This window comes from Tamandua tetradactyla, chromosome 21 (assembly GCF_023851605.1).
Source record: "Tamandua tetradactyla isolate mTamTet1 chromosome 21, mTamTet1.pri, whole genome shotgun sequence".
In the NCBI taxonomy this organism is placed as follows: Eukaryota; Metazoa; Chordata; class Mammalia; order Pilosa; family Myrmecophagidae; genus Tamandua; species Tamandua tetradactyla.
In genome coordinates this window covers 61,391,501-61,417,850 of record NC_135347.1, presented here as the reverse complement: position 1 = coordinate 61,417,850, position 26,350 = coordinate 61,391,501, and the positions used below count along the sequence as shown (strand labels likewise).

The 26,350-nt window shown below is 36.0% G+C and overlaps 1 protein-coding gene across 4 annotated transcripts in view; it reads left to right on the top strand.

Moving 5' to 3' along the window:
- BDP1 (BDP1 general transcription factor IIIB subunit) overlaps positions 1–26,350 on the top strand; it is a 146,273-nt gene that overhangs the window by 22,897 nt on the left and 97,026 nt on the right. For 2 of the 4 annotated variants that reach the window (XM_077139519.1, XM_077139517.1), the window contains exons 8-12: positions 1,664–1,718; positions 12,344–12,487; positions 17,550–17,828; positions 18,697–18,844; positions 26,076–26,234. In XM_077139519.1, the coding sequence (XP_076995634.1) occupies positions 1,664–1,718; positions 12,344–12,487; positions 17,550–17,828; positions 18,697–18,844; positions 26,076–26,234 (785 nt within the window). The remainder of the gene's footprint in view (positions 1–1,663; positions 1,719–12,343; positions 12,488–17,549; positions 17,829–18,696; positions 18,845–26,075; positions 26,235–26,350) is intronic. The other 2 variants (XM_077139518.1, XM_077139520.1) reach the window with 2 other exon arrangements.

Genomic DNA, 26,350 nt, shown 5'->3' with positions numbered 1-26,350 from the left:
CTGGAATTTTCTCTCAGGACTTTCAATTTAGTGCAAGTTTCAGACTTTTTGGAGGTAATTTTTGAGATTTTAAATAATATGATTTTTTAAGGGAGAAAGATTGTTGTCCTTGGAAACTTATTTATTACATGCTATTTTAATGAAATAAAGAAAAGAAAGTGAAAGAGGGAGAATGTGTACATTAAAAGATATCAAATTAAAAACAGGCAAGGCTAAACTATATGATATATATATCTGTAACTAAAGAGTATATATAGGAATCACCCAAGAACATATTTGGGTGATAAAACGATTTAGAAAAGCAAGAAAGTTATTGCTTTAAAAATCAGGGTAATCTTTTCAGTTAAGGTGTAATGAAGAGGCTGGAGGGAACTGCCTGAAAATGTAGAACTGTGTTCCAGTCAGTAGCCATGTTTCTTGAAGATGATTGTATAATGGTATAGCTTTTGCAGTGTGACTGTGTGATTGTAAAAACCTTGTGTCTGGTGCTCCTTTTATCTACCTTATTGACAGATGAGTAAAACATATGGATTAAAAATAAATAAGGGGTATGGTATGTTTGAATTTTTTCTGTTTTCTTTTCATTTCTTTTTCTGAATTGACACAAATGCTCTAAGAAATGATCATGATGATGAATATACAACTATGTGATGATATGAGTTACTGATTATATTTGTAGAATGGAATGATCATATGGTAAGAATGTTTGTGTTTGTGTGTTAGTATGTTTAATAAAAAAAAATCAGGGTAATGGTTAGGTATTTGAAAGGAGGAAGGAGACCATGAGTAGTTAATTTATTTTGCGTATTTTTTCCATTTATGCATTTTTTTTGTAACAAAAGTTTGATCGTTGTGTTGTTTTTTTTGATTGTTGTGTTTTTAATAAAAACTAATCAACCACTGATCTGTAGAGGTAGATAATCCCTGATTTTTCCTTCTCTAGGAAATGTACTCATGATTAGACATTCTCAGATGCATACTTTTATGCCCTCAGACTTTCTCTGCAGTAGAACTGAGAGTAGGGATCTTTGGAGCTGAAACAAGCATGAGGAAATATGCCTTGATATTTAGAAAGTTCCAAAAATAACCTTTGCTTGCTTCATAATTTTTGCTTGATAGTTTTTCTACAGTCCCAATCCTGTTTGAAACTTGCAAGAACAGTAATGTAAATAATTTACTTTTTGATATGAATATATTTGTTTTCAAAAAGTTAATATTGGTTAACTTAGTTGATTTTAGATTTGATCTGTTGCCATGCTAGTTGACTTAATTTTTTTTCTGTTTTCTGTAAACTCATCTTCCATTGCTCATTCATGTTACTAATCATATGAAAAATCATAAACCTTTTATCCCTACTTATTTTTTTTATCCTTCCTTTTAAAAAACTGCAGATTTAGGGCAGGCCACGGTGGCTCAGCAGGCAAGAATGCTTGCCTGCCATGCCAGAGGACCTGGGTTCGATTCCCAGTGCCTGCCCATGTTAAAAAAAAAAAAAAAAAGACATAAAAAAACTGCAGATTTAAACTTGTGCATTGGCAAGATCTATTATGTAGTAATGGATAATTTGTTATTCATAAGAGCTTCATATTAATACTATTTTAAATATAATCTTCACATATTTAATGGGAGAAAATTACTATGTTTTGTTTTTTTTTTAAAACAGAATAAATTTAAACGTGAAGAGAAAACAAATGGGTGGAGAATAGACAAAGCATTCCGTAAGTATTTCATATTGAGGTCTCTAATACGAAGTATTATTTGGAGCTATCAGATGACCCATCTTTTGTGTATGGCTCCACTGTGTTTTATGATTTGTTTTGTCCCATATTGGCTTAGAAAGAATGAGACTGGAAATTTTTCTATTTGTTACATATTTATAGGCAAGGGGTTAGCTAAAACAGCAAAAAGCAGGGAAACAGTTCAGAGTCTAAGACATGTAGAGGGACTGAGAATTCCCCTTAAGTGTACTTTTTATGAGGGAGCTGTCAGTATTTGTGTCAGATATTTTGGGGATATGCTGTTAGGTGCATATATATTTATGATTGTTATATCTTCATGTTGAATTGTCCACTTCTATCAGTATATAATGACCATCTTTGCCCCTTGTGACTGTTTTTTACTTAAAGCGTATTTTATCTGGTGTTAGTATAGCTGCCACAGCTCTCTTTCGGTTTCTACTTATATGGTATATATTTTTCCTGTACTTTCGCCCTTATCCTACATGTACCTTTGAATTTAAGGTAATTCTCTGACAGAGAGCTTATAGTTGGTTCATTCTTTTTTATCCATTTTGCCGATCTCTACCCTTTGACTGGAGATTTTACACCATTTACATTTAAAGTTACTGCTAATAATAACAGATCTTTCTTCTGCCATTTTGCTGTTTTGCCTTTGTAAGTTTTATACTGTTTTTGCCCCTCACTTCCCTTTATATTTATTTGATTTTTAAATGTTATACAGTATTGAATGCCTTCTCATTTCTATCTGAATGTATTTTTCATCCTAAATATAAAACAATTATATTTGGTTTGATAATACCATAATTTTGATAGCATGTTCAAGTATGTTTTTCCTTTACCTCTACCTTCTTCACCTTTTTTTGGTACTTACTCCCACATATCTTTATATATTATGTGTCCAAAATCATAGACGTATCATCCCCCCCTTTTTTTTTTTCTTTCACATGGGCAGACACCAGGAATCAAACCCGGGTCTCCGGCATGGCAGGCAAGAACTCTGCCTGCTGAGCCACTGTGTCCTGCCTTATCATTACTTTTTGAATTTGCATTTTACTGCCTATAGGAATTAAGAAATGGAGTTACATACCAAACAATACATTACAATAATACTGGCATTTATAATTACCTAATGATTACCTTTGCTGCAGGTCTTTATTTCTTCATGCTACTTTGAACCACCATCTAGTGCCCTTTCCTTTCAGTCTATAGAACTCCCTTTAGCATTACTTATAGGGCAAGTTTAGTGGTGTTGAACTACCTCAGTATTTGTTTGTCTGAGAATGTCTTAATCTCACCCTCATTTTTGAAAGAAAGTTTTGCCAGTTATAAAATTTTTGGCTGGCAGTTGTTTTCTATCAGTAGTTTGCTTATTTTTATTGTTTCAAACCAGTGAGATCATACAATATTGGTCCTTTTGTGTTTGGCTTATTTTATACAACATGCTATCTTCAGGGTTCATCATATTATTGCATGTATTGGGACTCCATTCCTTTTTATGGATCAATAATATTCCATTGTATGTATATACCACATTATATTTATCCATTCATTGGTTGAAGGACACTTGTGTTGCTTCTATCTTTTGGCAGTTGTAGGTAACACGACTATGATCATTGGTGTGCAAATATCTATTTAAGTCCCTGCTATGAGTTCTTGGGTATATACCTAGTACTGGAATTGCTGGGTCATATTGTAGTTCTATACTTAACTTTCTGGAAACTGTCAACTACCTTTCACAGAGCTTGTACCATTTTTTTTTTCCACTAGCAATGAATGAGTGTTCCTGTTTGTCTACCTCCTCTCCAAAACTTTTTTCCAATTTTTAACAGCAAGCATTCCAATGTGTGTAAAGAGCCTTTTTTCCTTTAATGCAAATTTATTGAGTTACATTCATAGCCATGCATCTGAAGTATAAAATCAGTGGCTCACGATACCATCACATAGTTGTGCATTCATTGCCATGCTAAATCTTAGAACATTTTCATTACTTCTGAAAATAAATTAAAAATGAAAATTCAAGTCCTTTGTTCTAGCTTGCTAGCTGCCGGAATGCAGCATATCAGAAATGGAATGGCTTTTGAAAAAGGGAATTTAATAAGTTGTTGGTTTATAGTTCTAAGGCTGAGATAATGTCCCAATTAAAGCAAGTCTATAGAAATGTCCAATCAGAGGCATCCATGGAAAGATACCTTGGTTCATGAAGGCCACTGAAGTTCAGAGCCTCTCTCTCAAATGAGAAGGCACATGGCTAACAGGATCAGCGTTTCTCTCTCATCTGGAAAGGCATGTGGCAAGCACCTTGTCATCTGCTAGCTTCCTCTCCTGGCTTCCTTTCATGAAGCTCTCCAGGAGATGTTTCCTTTCTTCATTTCCAAAGGTTGCTGGCTGGTGGGCTCTCTGCTCCTTGTGGCTATGTCTCTCTGCTCCCTCAGAATCTCTAGCTTTCTCCAAAATGTTTCCTCTTTTATAGCATTCCAGTAAACTAATCAAGACCCACCCAAATGGATGGAGACATGTCTCCACCTAACCCACCCTAACAACCACTCTTGATTAAATCACATCTCCAAGGAGATGATCTAATTATAGTCTCAGACATGCAGTGCTGAATAGGGATTAGAAGAAACAGCTGCCTTTACAAAATGGAATTAGGATTAAAACATGGCTTTCTAGAGTACATACAACCTTTCAAACCAGCACATCCTTCCATACCCCTTATCTCTTCCCCCACCCCCTATTATTAACCCACAGAATTGGTGTGGTATGTTTGCTGCTATAGATGAAAGAATATTAAGTTATTACTGTTAACTATAATCCATGGTTTGCAATAGGTACCTTTTTCCCTATATAGCCCTCTATTATTAACTCCTTTTAATAATATATATATATATTTTTTTATTAATTAAAAAAAGAATTAACAAAACAATTAGAAATCATTCCAATCTACATGTACAATCAGTAATTCTTAATAACATCACATAGTTGCATATTCATCATTTCTTAGTACATTTGCATCAATTTAGAAAAAGAAATAAAAAGACAACAGAATAAGAATTAAAACAATAATAGAAAGAAAAAAAAAACAAAAAAAACAAAAGCAAAAAACCTATACCTCACATGCAGCTTCATTCAGTGTTTTAACATAATTGCATTACAATTGGGTAGTATTGTGCTGTCCATTTCTGAGTTTTTATATCCAGTCCCGTTGTACAGTCTGTATCCCTTCATCTCCAATTATCCCTTCTCTTTTTTTTTTTTAATTAACGGAAAAAAAGAAATTAACCCAACATTTAGAGATCATACCATTCTACACATGCAATCATTAATTCTTAACATCATCACATAGATGCATGATCATCATTTCTTAGTACATTTGCATTGGTTTAGAAGAACTAGCAACATAACCGAAAAAGATATAGAATGTTAATATAGAGAAAAAAATAAAAGTAATAATAGTAAAATCAAAACAAAACAAAACAAAACAAAACAAAAACCTATAGCTCAGATGCAGCTTCATTCAGTGTTTTAACATGATTACTTTACAATTAGGTATTATTGTGCTGTCCATTTTTGAGTTTTTGTATCTAGTCCTGTTGCACAGTCTGTATCCCTTCAGCTTCAATTACCCATTGTCTTACCCTGTTTGTAACTCCTGCTGAACTCTGTTACCAATGACATATTTCAAGTTTATTCTCGAATGTCCATTCACATCAGTGGGACCATACAGTATTTGTCCTTTAGTTTTTGGCTGGATTCACTCAGCATAATATTCTCTAGGTCCATCCATGTTATTACATGGTTCATAAGTTTATCTTGTCTTAAAGCTGCATAATATTCCATCATATGTATATACCACCGTTTGTTTAGCCACTCTTCTGTTGATGGAGATTTTGGCTGTTTCCATCTCTTTGCAATTGTAAATAACGCTGCTATAAACATTGGTGTGCAAATGTCCGTTTGTGTCTTTGCCCTTAAGTCCTTTGAGTAGATACCTAGCAATGGTATTGCTGGGTCGTATGGCAATTCTATATTCAGCTTTTTGAGGAACCGCCAAACTGCCTTCCACAGTGGTTGCACCCTTTGACATTCCCACCAACAGTGGATAAGTGTGCCTCTTTCTCCGCATCCTCTCCAGCACTTGTCATTTTCTGTTTTGTTGATAATGGCCATTCTGGTGGGTGTGAGATGATATCTCATTGTGGTTTTGATTTGCATTTCTCTAATGGCCAGGGACATTGAGCATCTCTTCATGTGCCTCTTGGCCATCCGTATTTCCTCTTCTGAGAGGTGTCTGTTCAAGTCTTTTTCCCATTTTGTAATTGGGTTGGCTGTCTTTTTGTTGTTGAGATGAACAATCTCTTTATAAATTCTGGATACTAGACCTTTATCTGATATATCATTTCCAAATATTGTCTCCCATTGTGAAGGCTGTCTTTCTACTTTCTTGATGAAGTTCTTTGATGCACAAAAGTGTTTAATTTTGAGGAGTTCCCATTTATTTATTTCCTTCTTCAGTGCTCTTGCTTTAGGTTTAAGGTCCATAAAACCGCCTCCAGTTGTAAGATCCATAAGATATCTCCCAACATTTTCCTCTAACTGTTTTATGGTCTTAGACCTAATGTTTAGATCTTTGATCCATTTTGAGTTAACTTTTGTATAGGGTGTGAGAGATGGGTCTTCTTTCATTCTTTTGCATATGGATATCCAGTTCTCTAGGCACCATTTATTGAAGAGACTGCTCTGTCCCAGGTGAGTTGGCTTGACTGCCTTATCAAAGATCAAATGTCCATAGATGAGAGGGTCTATATCTGAGCACTCTATTCGATTCCATTGGTCGATATATCTATCTTTATGCCAATACCATGCTGTTTTGACCACTGTGGCTTCATAATATGCCTTAAAGTCAGGCAGCGCGAGACCTCCAGCTTCGTTTTTTTTCCTCAAGATGTTTTTAGCAATTCGGGGCACCCTGCCCTTCCAGATAAATTTGCTTATTGGTTTTTCTAATTCTGAAAAATAAGTTGTTGGGATTTTGATTGGTATTGCATTGAATCTGTAAATCAATTTAGGTAGGATTGACATCTTAACTATATTTAGTCTTCCAATCCATGAACACGGTATGCCCTTCCATCTGTTTAGGTCTTCTGTGATTTCTTTTAGCAGTTTTTTGTAGTTTTCTTTATATAGGCTTTTTGTCTCTTTAGTTAAATTTATTCCTAGGTATTTTATTCTTTTAGTTGCAATTGTAAATGGGATTCGTTTCTTGATTTCCCCCTCAGCTTGTTCATTACTAGTGTATAGAAATGCTACAGATTTTTGAATGTTGATCTTGTAACCTGCTACATTGCTGTACTCATTTATTAGCTCTAGTAGTTTTGTTGTGGATTTTTCCGGGTTTTCTACGTATAGTATCATATCGTCTGCAAACAGTGATAGTTTTACTTCTTCCTTTCCAATTTTGATGCCTTGTATTTCTTTTTCTTGTCTAATTGCTCTGGCTAGAACCTCCAACACAATGTTGAATAATAGTGGTGATAGTGGACATCCTTGTCTTGTTCCTGATCTTAGGGGGAAAGTTTTCAATTTTTCCCCATTGAGGATGATATTAGCTGTGGGTTTTTCATATATTCCCTCTATCATTTTAAGGAAGTTCCCTTGTATTCCTATCTTTTGAAGTGTTTTCAACAGGAAAGGGTGTTGAATCTTGTCGAATGCCTTCTCTGCATCAATTGAGATGATCATGTGATTTTTTGCTTTGATTTGTTGATATGGTGTATTACATTAATTGATTTTCTTATGTTGAACCATCCTTGCATACCTGGGATGAATCCTACTTGGTCATGATGTATAATTCTTTTAATGTGTTGTTGGATACGATTTGCTAGAATTTTATTGAGGATTTTTGCATCTGTATTCATTAGAGAGATTGGTCTGTAGTTTTCTTTTTTTGTAATATCTTTGCCTGGTTTTGGTATGAGGGTGATGTTGGCTTCATAGAATGAATTAGGTAGTTTTCCCTCCACTTCGATTTTTTTGAAGAGTTTGAAGAGAATTGGTACTAATTCTTTCTGGAACGTTTGGTAGAATTCACATGTGAAGCCATCTGGTCCTGGACTTTTCTTTTTAGGAAGCTTTTGAATGACTAATTCAATCTCTTTACTTGTGATTGGTTTGTTGAGGTCATCTATGTCTTCTTGAGTCAAAGTTGGTTGTTCATGTCTTTCCAGGAACCCGTCCATTTCCTCTAAATTGTTGTATTTATTAGCGTAAAGTTGTTCATAGTATCCTGTTATTACCCCCTTTATTTCTGTGAGGTCAGTAGTTATGTCTCCTCTTCCATTTCTGATCTTATTTATTTGCATCCTCTCTCTTCTTCTTTTTGTCAATCTTGCTAAGGGCCCATCAATCTTATTGATTTTCTCATAGAACCAACTTCTGGCCTTATTGATTTTCTCTATTGTTTTCATGTTTTCAATTTCATTTATTTGTGCTCTAATCTTTGTTATTTCTTTCCTTTTGCTTGCTTTGGGGTTAGCTTGCTGTTCTTTCTCCAGTTCTTCCAAATGGATAGTTAATTCCTGAATTTTTGCCTTTTCTTCTTTTCTGATATAGGCATTTAGAGCAATAAATTTCCCTCTTAGCACTGCCTTTGCTGCGTCCCATAAGTTTTGATATGTTGTGTTTTCATTTTCATTCACCTCGAGGTATTTGCTAATTTCTCTAGCAATTTCTTCTTTGACCCAGTCGTTGTTTAGGAGTGTGTTGTTGAGCCTCCACGTATTTGTGAATTTTCTGGTACTCTGCCTATTATTGATTTCCAACATCATTCCTTTATGGTCCGAGAAAGTGTTGTGTAAGATTTCAATCTTTTTAAATTTGTTAAGACTTGCTTTGTGACCCAGCATATGGTCTATCTTTGAGAATGATCCATGAGCACTTGAGAAAAAGGTGTATCCTGCTGTTGTGGGATGTAATGTCCTATAAATGTCTATTAAGTCTAGTTCATTTATAGTAATATTCAGATTCTCTATTTCTTTGTTGATCCTCTGTCTAGATGTTCTGTCCATTGATGAGAGTGGTGAGTTGAAGTCTCCAACTATTATGGTATATGAGTCTATTTCCCTTTTCAGTGTTTGCAGTATATTCCTCACGTATTTTGGGGCATTCTGATTCGGTGCATAAATATTTATGATTGTTATGTCTTCTTGTTTAATTGTTCCTTTTATTAGTATATAGTGTCCTTCTTTGTCTCTTTTAACTGTTTTACCTTTGAAGTCTAATTTGTTGGATATTAGTATAGCCACTCCTGCTCTTTTCTGGTTGTTATTTGCATGAAATATCTTTTCCCAACCTTTCACTTTCAACCTATGTTTATCTTTGGGTCTAAGATGTGTTTCCTGTAGACAGCATATAGAAGGATCCTGTTTTTTAATCCATTCTGCCAATCTATGTCTTTTGATTGGGGAATTCAGTCCATTGACATTTAGTGTTATTACTGTTTGGATAATATTTTCCTCTAACATTTTGCCTTTTGTATTATATATATCATATCTGATTTTCCTTCTTTCTACACTCTTTTCCATATCTCTCTCTTCTGTCTTTTTGTATCTGACTCTAGTGCTCCCTTTAGTATTTCTTGCAGAGCTGGTCTCTTGGTCACAAATTCTTTCAGTGACTTTTTGTCTGAGAATGTTTTAATTTCTCCCTCATTTTTGAAGGATAATTTTGCTGGATATAGGAGTCTTGGTTGGCAGTTTTTCTCTTTTAGTATTTTAAATATATCATCCCACTGTCTTCTAGCTTCCATGGTTTCTGCTGAGAAATCTACACAAAGTCTTATTGGGTTTCCCTTGTATGTAATGGATTGTTTTTCTCTTGCTGCTTTCAAGATCTTCTCTTTCTCTTTGACCTCTGACATTCTAACTAGTAAGTGTCTTGGAGAACGCCTATTTGGGTCTAATCTCTTTGGGGTGCGCTGCACTTCTTGGATCTGTAATTTTAGGTCTTTCATAAGAGTTGGGAAATTTTCAGTGATAATTTCTTCCATTAGTTTTTCTCCTCCTTTTCCCTTCTCTTCTCCTTCTGGGACACCCACAACACGTATATTTGTGCGGTTCATATTGTCCTTGAGTTCCCTGATACCCTGTTCAAATTTTTCCATTCTTTTCCCTATAGTTTCTGTTTGTTTTTGGAATTCAGATGTTCCATCCTCCAAATCACTAATTTTATCTTCTGTCTCTTTAAATCTATCATTGTAGCTATCCATTATTTTTTCTATGTTTGCTACTTTATCCTTCACTTCCATAAGTTCTGCGATTTGTTTTTTCAGTTTTTCTATTTCTTCTTTATGTTCAGCCCATGTCCTCTTCATGTCCTCCCTCAATTTATCGATTTCATTTTTGAAGAGGTTTTCCATTTCTGTTCGTATATTCAGCATTAGTTGTCTCAGCTCTTGTGTCTCATTTGAGCTATTGGTTTGTTCCTTTGACTGAGCCATATTCTCAATCTTTTGAGCGTGGACAGTTATCTTCTGCTGCTGGGGTCTGGGCATTTATTCAGATTTCTCTTGGTGTTGGACCCAGCAAGGTTGTAATATTTTTCTGTGAAATCTCTGGGTTCTGTTTTTCTTATCCTGCCCAGTAGGTGGCGCTCGTGGCACACGTTTGTCTGCGGGTCCCACCAGTAAAAGGTGTTGTGGGACCTTAAACTTTGGAAAACTCTCGCCGTCCTGGGGGTTCGCCAGCCAAAGCGGCCTGAGCCGGCCCGGGGTCCGAACGCAGGGAGGGTTGCTGGTCGCCGCAGCCAGGGAAAGAGCCCGTCCGAATTTCCTAGTCGGCCCTGGGCAACAAGCGTGGCGGGAGGGCGCCAGCGGCAGCGGCCCGCCCGAGAGAGTGCACGTTCCCCGGGAGTCACGGGGTCACCATTCTCCGCGGCCTGGGGGTTTCCGATCCAATTCTCTCAGTTGGTCTGGGGGCTGCGCGTGGTGTGGGCGCCAGTCGCCTTGGTTTCAGGGGACCACCTCTCCAGTTCTCCCAGCCGGCCCGGGAAGGGGGAAGGGAGTAACTCCGGCCGCTTGCCACCCCGCCCGGTAAGGCCCGCGCGCCTCGGCGATCTCACCCGAGCTGCTTCTCTCAGCCAGCCAGCCGTTCCAGGATGGGGTACGCTGTCTTTTTTATCTCTGTTGTGGCTTTGGGCGCTTTCTGTATCGTTTCTACTCCCCTAGTAGGTGTCCTGGAGAAGAAACTAAGATCCGCGCGTCTTACTAAGCCGCCATCTTCCAGGAAGTCCTCCTATGTATCAATAATATATTTTTATTATACATTTTTTTCTAGTTCATGAGAGAACTTTTTTATATTCAATCGCAGTTAATCACAGTTACCGTCCACCACAAGATTCATGTTATACATTCTCGTGTTTTAGGGTTTTTGTTTGTTTGTTTTTTTTTGCATGGGCAGGCATCAGGAATTGAACCCAGGTCTCTAGCATGGCAGGCGAGAACTCTGTATACATTTCTATGTTTTAACCTCCAACTTACCTTTTGGTGACATACATGAGTCTAAATATCCTGTTTTTTTACCACATTCACACACAATTCGGTACTGTTGTGAGATAATGCAGTGTTTGTCCTTTTATGTCTGGCTTATTTCACTGAACATGATATCCTCAAGTTCATCCATGTTGTCACATGCTTTGGGACTTCATTCCTTCTTACTGCTTAATAATATTGCATTACATGTATATACATTTTGACTATTAATCTGTTGATGGACACTTGGGTTGTTTCCATCTTTTGGAACTTGTGAATGGTGCCTCTGTGAACATTTGCGTGAAAGAATATCTGTTTGGCTCCCTGCTTTCAGATCTTAAGTGTATATACCAAATAGCGATCCTCCTCCTTTTATGTTGCCTTTTTCTTGATTTGACACCTGCCCGGTAACTACAGTGCTTTAACTGTATCTTAAGTTCTGTGAAAGCTGTCTTTGCTGGTTGTTACTGATTGTTATTCAAAACTTCTCTGGGGAGACAGAGCTCTCATGTTTCTTACTTGACCGTCTTGATAGGGTAGAGCTAAATCTGGTTTTTGAGTATTTCTTAGTCATCTTAGGCCATTTACTTATTTCATTCTTAACTTATTTATGATTTATACAGTGCAGCGTGTAGCATGATGAGTTTTAACAAATGAGTACCCTGTGGTATCCACTAGCAAGACAAGTTACAGAATATTTTCATAACTCCATAAAGGTCCCTTATGTCCTTTACTAGTCAATCTATACTGCTGTCCTACTGGCCCAAGGTAACCACTAGTTTCATTTTAATCATCAGAGATTGGTCTAACTTGTTCTACAGTTTCTTATTCATGGACTCATACAGTATGTACATTTGTGTTTGACTTCTTTCACGTAGCATGTTTTTGAGATTCATTCATATAATTGCGTGTATCAGTACTTCCTTTTAAATGCTGAGTGGTGTTCTATTGTGTGACTATACTATAGTAACTAAAATGTTTATCCATTCACCTGTTGAAGACAAATCCTTTTTCTTTTGATTTTATGATGTTTTAAAAATAAAAAAATTTAAAGTTATTTTCCTGTTGTGTTTTTAAACAGAGGAAAAGCGTCCTTTTGACTTCGATTTTTTTGCTCATTTGCTTCAGAAAGTTCTTGCTGAAGAAGAGAAAAGAAAACAAAAATCAATTAAAAATCATTCTTTAAAGGAGAAGAAGTCTTCCAAACCACAGAAAAAAACAAAAGGTACTTATTTTTAAAGAGATTATGCTATTTCCTTAGTAGTAATAGACTTTGCAGTGTTGTTTCTCAAATCTTTGGGAGTTCATGTGTCATTGACACAGTTGGGATCATCAAGGCATCCAAGAAACGAATTGATTTTTCTTTACTCATCTAGCTATTGGGCCAAAACAGCTGCTGTTTTAAATTTTATAATTGGCATGGCTGGGCTGTTTGACAGCTTTTCTGACAGCTGGACCACAGTGCCATCAGAATTTTGGAGTGTCAAGTTTCATGTTCAGTTATTTATTATTATTTTCCTTTGGAAAACATCTATTACAAAATCCTAATATTTAAAAAATTGTCACTCTGATATTTTGGGTTATGACTAGATTGTATTGGTGAGCACAACTTTTTTCTGAAAATTTATGTTGACTTATACGAGATGCAGTTTTTTATGTGTGCATTTATATCAGGTTTTAGACTTACATTTTCATAACTATTTGAACTCTGAACTATGAGAACAATGTTTAGGTATAACTTAAGAATCTTGGAGCTACAGGGAATCTTTTATGTTAGGTAGTCCTTAGTCCATCCCCTTTTACATATTTTCATCACACAGAAACAACCCCAGGGATCCTAAGTCACTCTTCCCTAAGTCTCAGTGTATTAGTAGTGTCAGAGGCAGGACTCAAATCTAGGACTATAAGAAAACCTGTATTGGGGGTTCTCTATGACCATTTTTAGGTTCATAGACTCACTAGGAAAACTCAAAGTACTCAGCATATAGTTGTAGTCATGGCTAAAATTTATTACAGCAAAAGGTTACAGAGCAAAATCTACAGAGGGAAAAGGTGTATGAGGAAAACAAAGTCTAGGAGAAACCAGACGTAAGCTTCCAAGGATACTTTCTCAGTGGAATCATACAGAATGCACTTAATTCCCCCAGTAACAAGTTGTGATAACAGGTGTGAAATTTTGTCTCCCTGGAAGCTTAGAGGTTTTTTTGGGGACTGGTGGGTAGATACCTCCTGCCTGGCATTTACCAAAATTCCAGATTCCCAGAAGGAAAACAGTTGTCCACCTTGAACCACATCTTTTATACAAACAGTTTTGGCACTGTGAGCTACTCGTATCACTTCTGGAGTGGGGAATATGCCCAAAATCCAAGTTCCCAGTTCCCAGCCACGGACTGACCTTATTTTGCAGACCTTTCAAAAGGATAACATTCAGGCCTGTTCATTTTTTATTTTTTAACATTTTTATTGTATAGTATAACATATATACAAAGCAAAGAAAGAAAAAAGCAATAGTTTTCAAAGCACTCTGCAACAAATGGTTATAGGACAGATCCCAGAGTTAGTCATGGGCTACCATATGATTCTCTCAGATTTTTCCTTCTAGCTGCTCCCGAATATAGGAGGCTAGAAGAAATAAATATTTTTTTAATCATCAAAATCGACTTTTTTGTGAAAAATAACATATATACCAAAAAGCTATAAATTTCAAAGCGTATCACCACAGTTAGTTGTAGAACACATTTCAGAGTTTGGCATAGGTTACAATTTCACAAATACAGGTTTTTACTTCTAGCTGCTCTAAGATATTGGAGACTAAAAGAGATACCAATTTAATGATTCAGCAGTCGCATTCATTTGTTAAATCCTATCTTCTCTGTATAACTCCACCTTCACCTTTGCCCTTTCTGTCCCTCTCTTTAAGAGTGTTTGTGCTATAACCTGTTTGTTTGTTTATATTTTTTTAATTTTTTAATTTTTTAAACATAACAGCATGCAAACACGAACATTCTTGCCATACAATCATTCCATTCTTGGTACATAAACAATAACTCATAATATGATGAATATACAACTATGTGATGATATTGTGAGTTATTTATTTTTGTTTAAAAATGTTTTTATTGAGATATTGTTACACACATATTTACTCCATCCAAAGGATAGAAGCAGTAACTCACAATATCATCACATAGTTGTGTATCCATCACCATGATCATTTTTCGAACATTTGCACCACTCCAGAAAAAGAAATAAAAAGAGAAGCTCATACATCCCATATCCCTTACCTCTCCCTCTCATTGACCCACAGTATTTCAGTCTACCCAATTTTTACCCTTTATCTCTCCCTGTTATTTATCTATCATTATTATTATTATTATTTACTCATCTGTCCATACCCTGGATAAAAGGAGCATCAGACACAAGGTTTTCACAGTCACATAGTCACTTTGTAAAAGTTATGTCTTTATACAGTCGTATTCAAGAATCAAGGCTACTGGAACATAGCTCAGCAGTTTCAGGTACTTCCCTCCTGCCACTCCAATACACCATAAACTAAAAAAGGGATATGTATATATGTACATAATCCAGGATAACCTCTCAACTCTGTTTGAAATCTCTCAGCCACTGACACTTTATTTTGTCTCATTTCTCTCATCCCTTTTTTGGTCTCAGTCCCATGATAGTGGGTCATGGCTCATCCTGAGAGTCCTATCCCTCATTGCCAGGGAGATTTACACCATTGGGAGTCATGTCCCACATGGGGGCAGAGCAGTGAGTTTATCTGATAAGTTGGCTTAGAGAGAGATGCCACATCTAAGCAACAAAAGAGGTTCTCTGGGGATGACCTTAAGGAATAATTATAAGGACGCTTAGCTTCTCCTTCAGTAATAAGTTTTCAGGGAGCAAGCCCCAAGATCAAGGGCTCAGTGTATTGAGCTGGTTGACCCTACTACTTGCAGGAATATCAGGAATTCCCCAGATGGGGAAGTTTGTTAACTTTTTTTTAAAGCCCAGTTCTATGCCACTTATTCCACGAAGACAACCCTGACACATTCAAAGTATTATTTTCTTGAACTTCCTTAACACATTATCTATACCTATCTAATAGTGCACATTATTTATGTGATTTAACTTCTCCTTAAATATAAGTTCTTAAAGGGTCAGGATCCATAACTGGTTCACAGTCCTAACTTTTAGAGGACCCACTGAGATCCTTATATGTCAGAGGTGTTCAATAAATAGAATGAGTAATTGAAGAAACATACAGTACTGAAAGATTATTAAATACAAGCTCCTCAGACATTTCCCAGCTCTTTCCTCTTAAAGCATATTTGGTAAAGCTGTAATCTTTTTAGCAACTCTCTAAGTTCTCATGCTTCAACTGTAAGGTCTCAGAGAGCAGAGTCCTTTAGCAAGTCCCAACCATTACTTAACAAAACACCATTTAGTAAATTCCAGTAGGTTTCAGGTGATTTCCCTGTGGGGGTAGCATCCAGAGTTTAGACTCACAGCATTGAAAGCACCTTACATAGGTGGAGTCCCAGATCCCTTCGAAGAAACGAGGGACATATACAAGAGTATGAGGAAATTTCTAGATGTTGTTCACAAAACCCAACTGTATTACTGATAGCATTAGATTTTGCACACCTTTGTGTGTGTGCGTGTGTAGGGGTGTGTGTGGGGGGATGTTTAGGACTAACATAGGAAAAAATCTTAAAATTTATGAATATCACAGGAAAAGGAAGAAAACAAGGGGAAAAGATCAGTTATAGAATTTTCAGGTAGTCCTTTAAAAGTATAATAAAATAGGTGGGCCACGGTGACTCAGCAGGCAAACTTCTTGCCTGCCATGCCGAAAACCTGGGTTCGATTTCCTGGTGCCTGCTCATACAAAAAAAAAAAAAGGTATAATAAAAAGCAAGACTATTAAACTCTTATTGTAAATAGCTTAGTGATTGAAGAAATGATTGTGGTCAGTGTATGTATGAAGATTGTGAAGGCCACGGTGTAATTAATTTGCAGGATTTTTGTTGTTTTTTAAGCACTCGCCTTTTTTCCATCAGTGTGGTCCTTAAGCATCAGTGTTTGGTTCTTGATTCTACCAAGTCTTTGTCTTCATCATTTATTTTGGTTGCGCATTCAGGAGATCCACCTTTATCTGGATGATTCAGAATCATGATTCTTCTGTGTGCTGTTATAACCCTGACCTTGTTAGCAGATGGGCTTATACCTAAAATAAGACTAGCTTCATGCCTTTATGGTAGGATGAAAAGCTAGAAGTTGAAATCTTTGCAGTTTCTGCTGTTCCTTGTCCAAGAGTTTTCCAGATCTGAAATGCGTATCAACCTGCAAGTGCAAAAGCTGTAATACCCAGTTCTACAACTATGAAGTTTCTTGCCTGTCTTTGTTTGTTGGGCAGTTTGGCTGAGGATGGTGAGAACTTGGCATAGCACAACCCCTCGCCAGCCTAGGGGATGCCGTGGCTGGCAGCCATGACAGTGCAGCCAAGTGAGACCAGGCCTGTTTATTTTTAACAGTGGAATTGGTAGCTGCAAAGTTATTTCGTTGTTTAGACTTTTTATTTCCTAGAAGATTAGAATAGGTATGTTAATTCTTGTGACTTTTTATGTTATACGTGATAGCACAAGTCATTCATTATATATTTTTTCCCCTACAATCTTTTTATTTACATATCATAAGTCCTTCCAAAGTGTACAGTCAGTGGCTTTCCATATAATCACTGAACTGTGCTTTCATTGTCATCCTATCTCCTTTAATGTAAGAACTTTTCAGATATAATATTGCAAGTCTGAGAATTTTTAAATTTCTACTTATTAATCTGACAGAAAATAAATTGTCTTATTTCCCCCCGCTTTAAAATTTTCTCTTGACTTTTTTTGGAAGAAAAATGGCATTGAATTTTATTATATGACTATGTAATTGTATTATATAATGATTTTATTAAATAATTCTTTGTTTAGTAAAATGATCGTACTATATGTGTTGTTCTAAACCTAATTTTTTCATCGAAAGACTATGTTTTAAAAATCCTTGTCATTATATATAAACCTACCTTGTTATTATTGGTTACATGGATTTTTTATAGCATGTAGGTATTACAACTAACATGGTCATACTTAATCAGGCATTTAGGTTGTCTTCAATTATTTGCTCATATAAAAAAAATTTGTATTTTGTCCATACAAAAATTACTTGAATATTTACCTTCTTTTAAAAATTTTTTTACAGATTATTTATAAATTCATAGCCAATTCTCTTATTTTCAGTGAAAAAAGGTGCCAGTAAAGAAGTGAGTGATGATCCAGATGAGTCTGTAGGTACTAATATTTCAGACACCGACGGATCTCAAAAGGATGCTCAGACAGTTGAAGAACATCCACAGTCTCTGAATTTATCAGGACAGGATTCAGGACAGATTGCGCTAGAACCAGATCTAAATCAAAGGAGAAGAAGAAGGGAGAATCAAGAACAAACTGATGAACAGGAAGTAGAATATCTTTCAGGAAATCCCGTTGTTCAGTCAGACTCTTCTGATGGAGAAAAGAGTAAGTTTCTTTTTTGTTGTTGTTGTTAATATTCTTATTAGGATATCTTCATACACATACAGTCCATCTAAAGTATGAGCCATGTCCCTTGTGGGGGGAGGGCAATTGGTCACCTACTGAGTTGGCTTAGAGTGGCCAGATTTGAGCAACAAAAGAGGTTCTCTGGGGGTCACTCTTAGGCATAATTATAAGTAAGCTTAACTTCTCCTTTGCAGGAAGGAGTTTCATAGGGGTGAACCCCAGGATCAAGGGATTGGGATTATTGAATTGGTTGTCCTTACTGCGTGCGAGAATATCAGGAATTCCCCAGATGGGGAGATTTAATAGTTCTTCTTTTCTCCCCAGTTTCCCAAGGGGACTTTGCGAATACTTTTTTATTCTCTGCCCAAATTACTCTGGGATGTTTGGGGCATCACACTAACCTAGACAAACCAACAAGATCTTACGCCCTCTTCATTTTCATGTAATTATGTTGTTTGAAGATAATGTGCCAGTTATTAAGGCAGTAAATGATAGCTATTGCTGTGTTATTAATTATGACACTTCTGGAAGAGCAGAAGACTATCAAGACCACCTTTAGTTACCTTCCTAAACATATAAACCATTTAGAATTTAATAAGATATTTAAGCACAATAAAACGAAAATGTTTCAAATTGCCTAGGACATTTGGTGTGAGTCTTAAAACACAGTTATAAATTGATATAAATTTTCATTATGCTATAAAATAAAATATGCCTTGAATATTGAATTAATTAATGTTTTATAGGAAAAGGTATGTTACTTAAACTCCTTGTGCTTTAAAAAATAATGGAAGAAGTTCTTTTGCTATCATTTTTTTTTTGAAATATATTCGTTTTATATACACAGATCAATTTCATTCTGTAAGTCCTGAGGTAAATGAAGATGAATATAATGAGGAACAGAAGCTTTCCTGTTTACAGAATGTAAATGGCAATGTGGGCTTGTCCTCCAGTGAAAAAGTTGTGAAGATAACTGACCCTGTCCTTTCATCAAGGTATTTTCTGTTTTTACTCAGTTTATCTACATTTACTATTGATTATTGAGAGGAGTGTTGAAGTCTCCAGTGATAATTGTAGACTTAGGCTTTTTTTTTTACATTTCTGTTTTGCTTCGTGTATTTTGAGGCTCTGTTGTTCAGTGCATATACATCTAGAATTGTGGTGTTTTCTTGGTGAAATGATGCTTTTATCATTGCATAATATCCTTTATCTCTGGTAATGTTCTTTGTTCTGTCTTCCTTGTCATGACAATTTTTTTATAATGCAATTTTATTGATATGTATTCACATACCGTGCAGTCATCCAAAGTGTACAGTCAGTCATTCATAGTATCATCATAGCTGTGCATTCATCATCACAAGCAATTTATTTTGTTTACTTTCTTTAAAAGGTCCCACCCAACAAGTCCACTCCCACAGGGATGGACTAAGAGAACATGGCCCTTTGTGGAGCACTTAACTGCTTCAAACCAACACGGCTTCTTTTCTCTTTTGTCTTTTTTATGTCAGTCTGTGTGGTTTTATGACTTACACTTTATTTTCCCTGCTTCCAGCTAGACTGAGAACTCCTACAGGGCAGAAACATCTCATATATCTTTGCGGTCTAGCATTTTGCACCCACTGGGACACAAAAATTGTACTTAAAATTGAATTGAATGAAATGCAAAAGATTAAACATTGAAGTAAAGAATGTGCTCTAAAAGGAGTGGCATCAGTAGTGATCCTTGACTTTTCTGCTTCTATTTTCTCACAAAGTACTCAATTCTTAATCCTTTACCTCTATGCCCTTTCCAAATCTACTCTTTTATTTTCTTAATAAGGATGTTTCTTACTACTGTTGTTATAACTAGTCTTAGAGGCAAAAGTGATTTTTGAATATTTTCATTACTCAGAAAAAGAAATAAAAATAAGAATAAAAATAAAACTAAAAAAGAATACCAAAAACATACTGTATCCACCACCCACGCTAATATTTGTTTATTGACAGCTTTCTTTTTTTAAATATTATTATTGAGAACTCTTCACACACATACAGTCCATACAATCATTGCCTTACATTGTCATCACGTAGTTGTGTATTCATCACTGTGATCATTTTCAGAACATTGCGTCACTCCAGAGAAAGAAATGAAAAAACCTCATACATCCTATAGCATACCCCTCCCTCCTATTCACCACTTGTATTTCAATTTACCCAATTTATTTTATCCCTACCTCCCCTATTATTTATTTATTTTTTAACCCATCTGTCCATACCCAGGATAAAAGGAGCATCAGAGAGAAAGTTTTCACAATTATATGGTCACCTTGTAAATGCTGTATGCTTAATACAGTTCTCTTCAAGAGTCAAGGCTACTGAAACACAGTTGAACAGTGATCAAGTTTGCAAGCTGGTAGAATGTGATATACCATAAACAGAACAGTTTTTAAAACAGGGAATTTATTAAGTTGCAAGTTTACAGTTCTCAGGTCATGAAAATGTCCAAATTAAAGCAAGGCTATAGAAATGTCCACTCTAAGGCAACCAGGTAAAGATACCTTGGTTGAAGAAGGCTGATAATGTTGAGGGTTTCTCTCTCAACTGTAAAGACACATGGCGAACATGGAATCGTCTGCTGGCTTTCTCTCCAGGCCTCTTGTTTCATGAAACTAGTTTTCCTTCTTCATCTCCAGAAATCTCTGGCTGTGTTGGCTCTTAAGTTTTCTAAAATGGTTCCCCGTTAAAAGGCTCCAATAAGCAACCCCACCTTGAATGGGTAGAGACATATCTGTGCTTGTTTGAAAGGGTTATGTGCCCTAAAAAAGCAATGCTTTAATACTGACCCAATCTTGTGGGAGTAACTGTTTCTTTTGATCCCTATTAAGTAATATAGGCTGGAATCTTTTGATTAGATTGTCTCCATGGATATGTGACATGCCCAATTGTAGGTATTAACTTTTTGATTAGGTGGAGACGCGACTACACCCATTCCAGGTGGGTCTTGATTACTTTACTGGAATCCTTTAAAAGAGGGAACATTTTTGTACAGAACATGAGAGCCATAAGAGATTCATAAAAGCCAGGAGAACCACGAACCCTTTAAGAGGAAACCTTTTTTGGAAAAGCTTGAGAGCCCATGCAGCAAGAAACCTTTGTAGGTAAAGAAGGAATACGCTCCTAGGGGAGCTTCATGAGATAATAAGTTTAGAGAGAAAGCTGGCAGATGTTGCCATGTTCACCATGTGCCTTTACAGCTAAGAGAGAAACTCTGAACTTCATTAGAGTTCTTGAACCAAGGTATCTTTCCCTAGATGCTTTAAATTGGACGTTTCTGTATCCTTGCTTTAATTGGGACATTTTTAAGCCCTTAGAACTTGCACACTTGCAATTAATAACTTTTCCCTTTTAAAAGCCATTCTGTTTCTGATATATTGCGTTCTAGTCGCTAGCAAATTAGTACATCACCTAATCAAAAGTTATTAGGTGGGTCACATCTCCATGGAAACAATAAAAAAACTTGCACCCAGCAATATTGAATGAGAATGAAAGAACTTAGCTTTTCTGATACACAACAGATTCAAACCAGCACAAACAGTTTTGGGTACTTCTCTCCAGCTACTCCAATATACCATAAACTAAAAAGGGCTATCTTTATAATGCATAGGAATAACCTCAAGGGTAATGTCTTGACTCTGAATCTCTCAGCCACTGACACTTTATTTTGTCTCATTTCTTTCTTCCCCCTTTTTGTTGAGAAGGTTTTCTCAATCCCTTGATGCCGAGTACATTTTAACAAATAGTTGTAGAACAGATTTTAAAGTTTAATATGGGTTACAGTTCCAAAATTTTTCATTTTCACTGGAGACCAATAGATTTAGCAGTTATACTCATTTATTAAATCCTATCTTCTCTGTTATACTCTTCCTTCTTTTTAAATAACATGTATACATAAAGGCAGTAAATTTCAAAGTACATCACAACAATTAGTTATAGAACAGATTTCAAAATTTGGTATGGGTTACAGTTCCACAATTTTAAGTTTTTATTTCTACCTACTCTAAGGTATTGGAGACTAAAAGAAATATCAGTATAATGATTCAGCACTCATACATATTTATTAAACCCAACCTTCTCTGTATAACTCCACCATTACCTTTCATCTTTCTCCCACTCTTTAGGGGCACTTGTGCTATTCCCAGTCTAGCTTTTTCATATTAGAAGGGCCTGTCAATAATATGGGATGGGGGATGGAATTAGCTGAATGTTCTGGAGAGGCTGGGTCCTCTGCATTTCAGGACTTATCTGGTCCAGGGACCCATCTAGAGATTGTAGGTTTCTGGAAAGTTATCCTAAGGCATGGAACCTTTGTTGAAAGTGAAAGGTTGGGAAAAGATATTCCATGCAAATAACAATCAGAAAAGAGCAGGGGTAGCTATACTAATATCCAACAAATTAGACTTCAAATGTAAAACAATTAAAAGAGACAAAGAAGGACAATATGTATTAATAAAAGGAACAATTGAACAAGAAGACATAACAATCATAAATATTTATGCACTGAGCCAGAATGCTCCAAAATATGTGAGGCAAACACTGAAAAGAGAAATAGATACATCTCCCATAATAGTTGGAAACTTCAATTCCCCACTCTCATCATTGGACAGAACATTTAGACAGAGAATCAATAAAGAAATAGAGAATTTGAGTAATATAATGAATGAGCTAGACTTAACAGACATTTATAGAACATTACACCCCACGACAACAGGATATACCTTTTTCTCAAGTGCTCATGGATCGTTCTCAAGGATAGACCATATGCTGGGTCACAAGGCAAGTCTCAATAAATTTAAGATTGAAATACAAAACACTTTCTCAGATCATAAAGGAATGAAGTTGGAAATCAATAATAGACAGAGTGCCAGAAAATACACAAATATGTGGATGCTCAACAGCACAGTCTTAAACAACAGTGGGTAAGGAGGAAATTACAAGAGAAATCAGTAAATATCTTGAGGCAAATGAATATGAAAACACAACATATCAAAATTTATGGGATGCAGCAAAGGCAGTGCTAAGAGGGAAATTTGTTGCCCTAAATGCCTATATCGAAAAAGAAGGAGGAGCAAAAATCGAGGCTACTGGATTATACTGTTTGTTTATGCTTTTGAAGCCCAAACCACCCAGAGTACCACTAGAAGGCCTGATAATACTTGTCTTTTTGTTCCTGATGTCATTCAACATACAGCCCTTAAGGTTCATTCACCTAGTTGCATGCCTAACAACTTAACTCCTTCCTGTGGCTGCTCAGTAGTCTGAATTCACCATAGTTCCCCCTTCCATTCCTCAGCTGTTGTACCCTTAGGCCACCCCCATACATTGTGGATCTGGAACACTGCTGCCATAAACATCAGAGTGCAAATGTACATCCCTGTCCCCACACTCTGTTCCTCAGGTATATACTAAGCAATGACCCCCTTGTTTTTTGAAGGACAATTTTAATTACTTCTCTTTTAGTTACAATATAAAGGATATTTCTAAGTCTGATTCTTTTGATAGCTTTGTTTTTTGCTAGTGAGGTATAAGTCTGTGTGTGCCTTGTAAGTTTTGACTCAGTGCCATACATCATGTTTATGACAGTAGAAATTCAGGTGTAGAATGCATGTTGTGTTAGGAGGCATAAAAGCAGCATTAATCTTGTACATTTCCATAGAGCTCTGTAAGCAGGTACATTGTCAATGAGCAGTAATATTTTGAAAGGAATTTTTCCTTTCAAAATTTAATAAGCTAGAGAGAAATCATTGCTTATTTCTCTCTAAGAAATATAATGAATGAAGCCCATCATTGAGATGGGCTTTGAAATATTCAGTAAACCACACTGTAAACATATGTGCTGTCGGAGTTTATCTGACTTTGTTCTTCCATTCATCGAGCACAGCAGAGTGGATTTAGCATAATTCTTAAGGGCTTTAGAATTTTTGAAATGGTACATGAGCATTGGCTTCAGCTTGAACTTACCACTGCCTTAGTTAGTTCGTAACAAGAGAATCAGCCAGTCCTTTGATTCTTCGATGCCTGGCGTTGATTTCTCTCTAGCTTATTAAATCCTGAATGGTGTCTTCTTCCAATATAAGGCTGTTTCATCAAATTGAAATTCTATTGTTTAGTGTTGCCACCTTCATCAGTGTTCTTAGCTAGATGTGGATAAACTTGCTGCAGCTTCTACATCAGCACTTGCTGCTTCACCTTTTATGTTGATGTTATGGAGGTGACTCCTTTCCTTAAATACTATGAATCAACCTCTGCTGGATTCAAATTGTTCTTGTGTAGTTTTTGTGCCCCTCTGTCTCCCGTAGAATCAAAGACACTTAGGCCCTTGCTCTGGATTAAGCTTTGGTTTAAGGATATGTTTTGACTGATTTGATCGTCTATCCAGAACCACTAAAACTTTCTCCATATCGTCAGTAAAGCTGTTTCACCTTCTTATCATTTGTGTGTTCACTGGTATAACACATTTCATTTCCTTCAAGAACTTATCCTTTGCATTCACAACTTGGCTTACTGTTTGGTGCAAGAAATTACCTTTTAGTTTACCTCTGTTTTCAACATGCCTTCCTCGGTAAGCTTAATCATATCTACTTTTGATTTAATCTGAGGAACATGTGACTTCCTTTCACTTGACCACTTAGAGGATATTGTAGGGTTATTGATTGACCTAATTTCAGTGTTGTCTCAGGGAATCAGAAGGTCCGAGAAGTGGATGAGACATTGAGAATGGCCAGTTGGTTGAGCAGCCAGAACAGACAGCATTTATTAAGTTTGCCTTCTTATATGGGCATGGTTCATGGCATCCCAAAAGTTACAATAGTACCAAGTACCATCAACGTCAGAGATCACTGGAATTAAGAAAGCCTTCTTGAGCAAAAGAGAGAAGAGAGAAATAGAACAAAATAAAGTTTCAGTGGCTGAGAGATTTAAAACACAACTAAGAGCTTATCCTGGAGGTTACTCTTTATGCATTATATAGATATCTCTTTTTAGTTTATGGTGCACTGGAGTGCTAGTGGAACATACCTGAAACTGTTGAACCGAGTTCCAGTAGCCTTAATTCTTAAAGATGATTGCATAACTGTATAGCTTTTATAGTGTGACTGTGTGATTGTGAAAACCTTTGTCTGATGCTCCTTTTATGCAGAATATGGACAGATGAGTAAAAAGATAAGGGGAAAATAAATAAATAATAGGGAGGATAAGGGGTAAAAAGAAATTGGGCCATTGAAATACTAATGGTCAGTGAGATGGAGGTGTATGGGATGCATGAGTTTTTTCTTTATTTCTTTTTTTGGAGGGATGCAAATGTTCTAAAAATGATCATGATGATGTATGTACAACTGTGTGATGATATTGTCAGCCATTGATTGTATACTATGGATGGTCTATATGTGAAGATTTCTCAATAAAAAAATTAAAAAAAAAAGATCACATATCACCGTAATTGATTACTAAATGTGACACAGAGAGACTAAGTGAATACATACTGTTAGAAAAATGGCACTGATAGACTTGTCAGTGGAGGGTTGCCATGAACCTTCTTTGTTAAATAAGTCGTGCTTATGCTTTTGTGCATAGTGTATGAAATTCTTTGTTTCTCTGAAATTATGTTTTAGATGGCTGTCAACTCTCAAGTTAAAAGCCAGAGGTTCATGAATTTTATGACTAAACTGCTATGTGTGTATACGTGTATTTTTCTGTGTAAGGATAAATAGCTTTAATTAAATTTTTGAAAGGTAGTCTATGACATAAAAACTATGAGAGTCACTAAACACCAATTGCTGTGTCCTTGTTTGACCTGACTTTTGGTTAACACATTACTATGCAACATAAAGACTGCCTGTGTAAAATTTTAGTACAAGATGATTCCTGAATATTGCTGTGATTTTATGTGTACATTTGATTTGCAAACCCATGTAATTATCATTTTTTCATTTTGTGACTTCTTGACCACTCCCCAAGCTTTTTATCTTTAAATTTGTGCTTACTACATACTCTGAAGGTGAAGTTATTTATAACATGATGTTAAGATGGATCTTAGAAAACCAAAATGTTAGTTTTGATTATTCTGTAATATGAAGTATTCCATAATATCTTCCAAAGTGTTGATTTTGTGTATTTTTAAAAAATCTTTTAAATATTTAGTATTAAAAAATACATTAGGGATTCTTTCCCTCCTGATTTTTTTTTCCTTAGTAGTCAACACAATGCCATGACAGTAGCAACTGAGTCTTCAGAATCAAGCACTTCAGATTTGTCTTCTTCAGAAATTGAAACTACAGCATTCTCTGAAGTGAATAATGGTGAGAGTAATTGTGCAGAAGAAACAAATTGTGAACTAAAAAATAAATTAATGTAAGTATTTTACATGGTAGGATTTATTTCTTTTTGTTGTGAATAGATTTCCAGTTTTAATAAGTTTATGTGAATGTTCTAAGAAATAATCATGTTGATGAACATACAACTATGTG